Source organism: Lutzomyia longipalpis, chromosome 2 (genome assembly GCF_024334085.1).
Source record: "Lutzomyia longipalpis isolate SR_M1_2022 chromosome 2, ASM2433408v1".
Lineage (NCBI taxonomy): Eukaryota > Metazoa > Arthropoda > Insecta > Diptera > Psychodidae > Lutzomyia > Lutzomyia longipalpis.
In genome coordinates, this window is record NC_074708.1 from 39,452,762 (window position 1) to 39,460,031 (window position 7,270).

General features: G+C 42.6%; 1 protein-coding gene across 1 annotated transcript; it reads left to right on the forward strand.

Annotated features, from left to right (window-relative positions):
- Positions 1-1,611: 1,611 nt before the first annotated feature.
- Positions 1,612-6,501, forward strand: LOC129791363 (uncharacterized). The gene is made up of 2 exons (XM_055829508.1): positions 1,612-3,129; positions 5,769-6,501. The coding sequence occupies exons 1-2, from the start codon at positions 2,260-2,262 to the stop codon at positions 5,778-5,780; spliced, it is 882 nt and encodes a 293-aa protein (XP_055685483.1). The 5' UTR covers positions 1,612-2,259; the 3' UTR covers positions 5,781-6,501.
- The last annotated feature ends 769 nt before the right edge of the window (positions 6,502-7,270 follow it).

Genomic DNA, 7,270 nt, shown 5'->3' on the forward strand with positions numbered 1-7,270 from the left:
TTCACACATGAAAAATCCCCAAATTTATTCGCTGCCCAATCCAATGGTGCTCAAATACCACCAAATGAGAGTGATGCGACTTTTTCTATGGCCACCAATTCGACGGTGGAGGTGCATGATAAGGGTACATCAAAACCCACATATACAAGCGCATCAACTGCTGCGAATGTTGAGCCAATTTTTTGTTTCTCAAATAATAATCTCAATGTTAATCCTCATTTGGAGGTACAGGGTAACCATTCCCCAAGCAATCAAATGAATTATGCCGATGCATTAAAGAGATACGATGGAATTATTCAAGATTTGGCAAACATGATGAATTTGTTAAGTACAAAATTAGATAATTTTCAACAACGCAGTGCTCAAAATTCGTTTGTGGAACACCCGGTAGCATCTTCGAGAGCAAATCCCGTTGGTCCCAGAAGAAATCTTTCTTTTGAACCCCCTTTGTTGAGACAGGACCCTATGCCCCCTCGTCAGTCCACTCCGAATTCTTCTATTGGAGGTCGTCGATTGAAACCTCTGCATGTTAAGGATTGGAATCTGAGCTTTTCAGGAGATAGAAGAGGAAAAAAGGCACGGATTTTCCTCAAGGAAGTCCAAAGGATGGCAATGATTCAAGGAATTTCGCTGGAAGAAGTACAATGGAGCATGAGATTTATGCTAAGTGGTGGAGCATTGACGTGGTACGATTCATATTCACATGTGTTGCTGAACTGTACTTGGGAACAATTCAGTGGACGGTTTTTAAATGCCTTCTATGATAGTGAATCGGACTTTTCTGTGCGCAAAAGAATTGAGGAGAGAAAACAAGGGCAGAATGAGAATGTGGAGGTGTTTGTGGCGGCAATGTTGAGTTTATTTGAGGAGTTAGAAGGTGATTTATCAGAAGTGGAAAAAGTGAGATTAATTCGCCGAAATTTGCACTCGAGCTTGAGAAATGCACTTTTACTTGTGGAAATTCACAGTGTGGAAGAGCTTTGTGAAAAACTAAAGCTGGTGGAACGCAACCGATCGTACGCGTATACAGAACGACGTGAAGTGAATGCGATTTCTGCTAGTGCTCGCAGTGGTAACGGTGGTGGTGCAATACCAAAACGTTCCTCGAATAATCGTCGAAATTCAGCCGCAAGTAATTCTACGAATGCCAGTTCTTCACGTGATTCTGCTAATGTGAGTGATTCTAGTGATACAAATGCGCAAGGATCTTCGCGAGGTGATGAAGGTGAAAATACCAGTGGAGTGTGCATATTTTGTAAAAAGTCTGGGCATAAAATCCGTGCATGTATGTTTCGACCACGTGTGTGTTGCTTTAGGTGCTGTAAACCGGGAGTGATAACCCGTACGTGCCCCAACTGTAGTGCTTCGGGAAACGAACAGTCGACTCATTGAATGCTACATCCGAAGTCGTAAACAATTTAATAGAACTAAATGAAGCTTTTGAAAGCTCCCCTCACGAAAATAATGTGAATGATAATGTGAGTGTGGTGAATGATTTAATTGATATTATGTTTAAAAGTGATGAAATTGAATGTGAAGAAGTTAGTGTCCCTAATGAAGTTATATCTGTGGATCAAATATTGTGTGGTGAAGAAAATGTGGATGAAATTATTGAAGTTCCGGTGTTTCAAAAGTTTGAAGGTGATCCTAGACCGCATTTAAAGGTGAAAATATTTAATATTGAGATCATTGGACTTATGGATAGCGGTGCTAGTTGCACAGTGTTGGGAGAAGGTTCCGAGAAACTACTGGCAGATTTAGGATTAATCCCAAGAACATCTACAGGAGTGATTACAGTCGCCGATGTTATGTATAACATAAATCATGTATGCCAACAGTGAGATTTAACAATAAATGTTGGTAGCCCTCCCTTCTATCGCGACGCTCAACCGAAACCTTTCGGGGCAGTCGAGCTCGGGCTACCGACGAGAGCACACGCAACACACAGTCTTTTCAGTGGCGACGATTCGGGATAGGAAAATTCCAGAAGAAAATTTTGGAGAAAAGCCCAAAAAAGTGTGAAAAATTTTCTGGAAAAACCCCAAAAGTGCATAGCAGAGTGAAAATTTGAAAAAAGACGTGGAAAATAGACGAAGAAACGCTTTGTTTGTTTGTGTGTGAGGGCGTGGCCAAAGACAAAGAACTCAATGGAAAAAACCCAAGCGGGCGAAGCGTCATATTTTTTCTACGCGTGAAAATTGATGAAAAAGACGCCAAAAGTTTGTTTTTCCGACCTGTGAACAAAGAAAAGTATTCAAGATGAGTTCCCTGATCGGCAGTATAGAATCTTTTGTGCCAGGAGACAATTTTAAGAACTTTCGCGACCGATTGGAGAGTCTCCTGAGCGTCAATAAAATCACGGAGGAAGATCAGAGGAAAAATCTCGCGATCACGCTAATGGGAGCAACTGCGTACGATACCTTGGTTACACTTTTATCACCCAAGACGCCCAGCGAAGTTACCTACAAGAAAATCATGGAGACGCTGTTGAATCATTATGAGGTGAAAAATAACGTCATTGCCGAGAGATGTCAATTTCATATGCGCAACCGCAAAGACGGCGAATCGGTGAATGATTACATTGTGGAAATCAAGGCCATGGCAGACAAATGCGAGTTTGGAGCATTCCTGGAGGAGGCTCTACGGGATAGACTGGTCAGTGGAATCAATGATCAAGTGCTGCAACAGAAGCTGATCCTCCAGAGTAATCTGACATGGGAGAGAGCAAAGGAAACATCCATCATTGAATTCCGTACACGGCGGAATGTTCAGGAAATGGGACAAGCGATCGGAGGAGTCAATCTGATGAGCAAACAATCCGCCCACGCGAAGCGTCAGTCATCAGGTGGACATCAACGTCATCGTAGTCGTCACAGGGAAGGCGCAAAAGGACAAGAGAATCGATCTTCAGCTCCAAGTGGTGCTTCATGTGACATATGTGGACTTCAACACGCTCAAGGTCAATGCAAAGCTGCGAAGAGCAACTGCAGGATGTGCGGGAAGAAGGGCCATTGGGCTGCGATGTGCCGCTCCGGGAAGACGCTGACGTCGCTCCATGCAACCACGATGGATAGTTTTAACCCCATGTATTTGAAGCTCAACGTAGATGGTCAAGATACGAAGTTTGAGGTAGATACAGGTGCGGTGTGTACGGTGATGGGTTGTGATGTGTATGAGAATTTTTTCTCCCATCGGCAACTGATGCCCACACAGATGAGATTCTCCTCAGCCAGCGGAGACCCAGTATTAGTCCGAGGAGTAATATTGGTAAGTACCTGTGATAACCAACTTCCCATTTACGTAATTGAATGCAAAGAAGGTACAATTCCGTTGCTCGGGAGAGACTGGATGGATCGTTTATTTCCGCGGTGGCAAGAAAAACTTCGCGATGCATTTTCATTAAACGCTCTTCAAGCAGATAAGAGGGAAATTGTTGATGAAATTAAGCGAAAATTTCCGCGGGTTTGTGAGACAAATGATAAAAATCCGATTAAACGATTCAAAGCTTCAATTCATCTCCAGGAGAACGCGAAACCAATTTTTTATAAATCGCGAGTAGTACCGTTCAAGGTTAGGGATCAGGTAGCCAATGAGCTAGATAGATTAGCTGCGGAAGATATTATTGAGCCAGTACAGCACAGCGTATGGGCCAGTCCTCTCGTAATTGTGCCCAAGGGGAACGACAAAATTCGGCTTTGTGTAGATTTCAAAGTAACGATTAATAAGTACGTTCTGAAGGAGCACTATCCGCTGCCCAGTGTTGATGATCTTTTTGCCCAACTGTCTGAGGGAAAAGTTTTTTGCACGATAGACTTGCAAGGGGCATATCAGCAGTTGGAGGTTGAGGAAAATTCACGCGAATTTTTGACGATCAACACGATCAAGGGTTTATATCGATTCAAGAGATTGCCATTCGGGGTCTCATCAGCCCCAAGCATTTTCCAATCGTTTATGGACCAGATTTTGGCAGGGATTAAGGGGGTGGTCGTGTACTTATATGATATCCTCATCTTTGGGAAGGATGAGAAGAGCGTAAAAGAGACATTGTGGGTTGTATTAGGGAAGCTCGATGAGCTCAACGTAAAGATAAACGTTGATAAATGCACATTTGTCGCGAGTTCGATCAAGTTTTTGGGTCAGATTATTTCCGAGGGGAAGATTAGTCCAAATCCGGATAAGTTAAGGGCATTAGAGAATGCGCCGCGACCAGAAACGTTGAAACAGCTACAGGCATTCTTGGGTTTAGTTAATTACTACGCCAAGTACATTCCAAATCTCGCGGACAAGCTTCGTCCTCTCTACGATTTGCTTCAAGAGAGAAATCGGGAGGGAGAGAAACTGATGTGGAGACAGGCCCACACAGATTGTTTTGAAAAGTGCAAGAAATTGTTAAAAGGTGAGTCGATACTCATGCTTTATGACCCCAAATTACCATTGATCATCTCTGCAGATGCATCACCCTACGGTCTAGGCGCGGTTTTGTCGCACGTTTGTAGTAATGGTGCTGAAAAGCCAATTTACTTCGCGTCTAGGACTTTGTCTGAAACAGAGAAACGTTACGCTCAGCTAGATCGTGAGGCAGCAGCAATAATTTTCGCGATTCGAAAATTCTATAAATTCATTTACGGGCGCAAATTTGTGATCTACACAGATCACCAACCTTTGATTTCGATTTTCAATGAGAAAAACCTCGCGTCCGCGGTGCTATCCCCACGGATGTTAAGATGGCAGGGTTTAGTGGCATCAATGGATTGTGAAATTAAATTCCGTCCGGGAAAATTGCAGGGAAATTGCGATGGTCTATCAAGACTACCCATTGATGACCCAGAATTAGAGCCAGAAGAGATAAAGATTAATGCTTTCCGTTGCGAGAACGACCCCATTGACTTTAATATTGTAAGAGCTGCGTCGCTAACTGACCGCGAGCTAATAAATTTAAAGCACCAGATTATCGCTGGATGGCCAGAAAATCCAGCGGGGTTGTCAGAAACCCTCAGGTTTTATTGGAGGTTTCGTCACTCGCTGACCGTAGAAGATGATTGCGTGTATTACGGGTTCAGAATTTTGATTCCACGGAAATTGCGTCGTAAGGTTTTACATCTTCTACATGAAACGCATGTAGGGATTGTACGAATGAAGATGATGGCTCGTTCACTCCTTTGGTGGAGGGGTATTGATAGCGATATTGAAAAGTTTGCAAGTCAATGTGAGGAGTGCTGCGTTACAGCCCGAAGGAATAAGTCAAATACAATTCCATGGAAGGAGGCAAATGCTCCTTTTGAAAGAATTCATTTGGATTTCTTTCATTTCGCGGGTAAAGAGGTACTTATCATGGTAGATAGTTACAGCAAATGGCTGGAATTGGTTCTCATGAGGGGTACTAACGCAGAAAAAGTCAATGAAGCACTCGATGAGATTTTCGCGCGTATGGGAAGACCCAAAGAAGTGGTTTCGGACAACGGTCCACCCTTCAATTCAAGTAAATTTCACGATTTTTGCCATCAACGAAGTATCGAAGTCCTGAAGAGTCCTCCTTACCATCCACAGAGTAACGGAATTTGTGAGAGAGCGGTTCAGACAGTTAAGAATTCTTTGAAAAAGGAGTTGGTTAACACAGGTACAGATTCATTCAATTTGCAAAAAGTCATGCGTGAATTTCTTGCGCGTTACAATCACACCCCATCTACCGTCACATCAGCGACTCCGGCAGAGTTAGTATATAATTTTGTGCCAAGAACAAAATATAACAATGTCAATCCTCATTTCAGGGTAGTGCCTAAGCTTAAGTCAGATCTGAAGAATAAGGATAAGAAAGTACATTTTAAGTTGCCGGAGCAAAAGTTCAAAGTTAATGATTCAATTTTTTACCGAGTGGAAGATAAGAATTCAGTTAAGTGGATCCCGGGCAGAGTCATTAAGGTTCTAAGTAGGATTAGATACCAGATTGTTGTTGAGAACAGAATTTTGCAAGCCCATGAGGATCAGTTGAAGGTGAACAACACACCTATTCATCCAAGATGTCGCATAATTTTTCATAAAAAGGAGGAAATGGAAAGTGATGACGATGAGACGACTCTAAATTCAGAAAGTTTTGATACCGCGAAGTCTGAATCATATTCGTCAGACTCGGATCAGCCCCCAAGGCAAGACTCTCATCCTCGCTCGATTCCACGGAGGTCATACAGAATTAGAAGACCTCCTAGGAGATTAACTTATGATTAAAGACTCTAGGAAGTCTGAGTAGAATAAGTGTTAAAGGGAACATTGTTAGTTTAAGTAAATGAAGTATCCTGTAAATGTTAGCCTTGAAGAAAAATGTAAATACTCAGCTAGGGTCTAGTTCTTTTTAAAAGGGGGAAGTAGATGTTATGTATAACATAAATCATGTATGCCAACAGTGAGATTTAACAATAAATGTTGGTAGCCCTCCCTTCTATCGCGACGCTCAACCGAAACCTTTCGGGGCAGTCGAGCTCGGGCTACCGACGAGAGCACACGCAACACACAGTCTTTTCAGCCGATGGAAATTGCCAAAGGAGTGTTGGGTCAGTAGATATTCCCATTACATACAACGAAACCACTCAATTAATCACCGTTCTTGTTGTTCCTGGAATTCGAAATCTATTAACACTAGGAATGAATTTTTGGGATAAATTTGGATTTACGCCAGCCTTGATAAATTCCTTACAGGTGGAAAGCTCTCTTACGTCATTTATACCATTGGGTGCGGAAGATAGGGCGAAATTAGATGAGGTTATCAATACATTTCTCGTCACTACGCCGGAGTTCTTCGGATGTACGCAGGTGTTACAACATAAGATTGACACAGGAGATTCTGCACCAGTGCGGCGTAATGCAAGACCGGTCCCGTACCATTTAATGCCACTGGTGGATAAGGAAATTGAGAGGCTGGTGAATAGAAAAGTTCTTCGGGAATGTCCAGAAAGTCCATGGCTTAATCCTGTACAAGTTGTGGTGAAAAAGTCCGGTGCAGTGCGTTTATGTTTGGATGGACGTTGGCTCAATAAAGTGACTGTTCGTGATTCATATCCTATACCACATATTGAAGGAATAATCAACCGTTTGGAAACATTTAAGTATTTGAGTTCGATTGATCTCAGTGACGCCTTTCTACAAATACCATTGGAGGAGAATTCGCAATTAAAAACAGCGTTTGCAATTCCGGGGAGGAAGATGTATTGTTATATGCGGATGCCTTTCGGATTAATGAATTCACCTATGACGATGGCGCGTCTTATGAATATAGTGA

Coding starts and splice junctions, on each gene's coding strand:
- LOC129791363 (XM_055829508.1), top strand. CDS start 2,260: ATGAGTTCCCTGATCGGCAGTATAGAATCTTTTGTGCCAGGAGACAAT.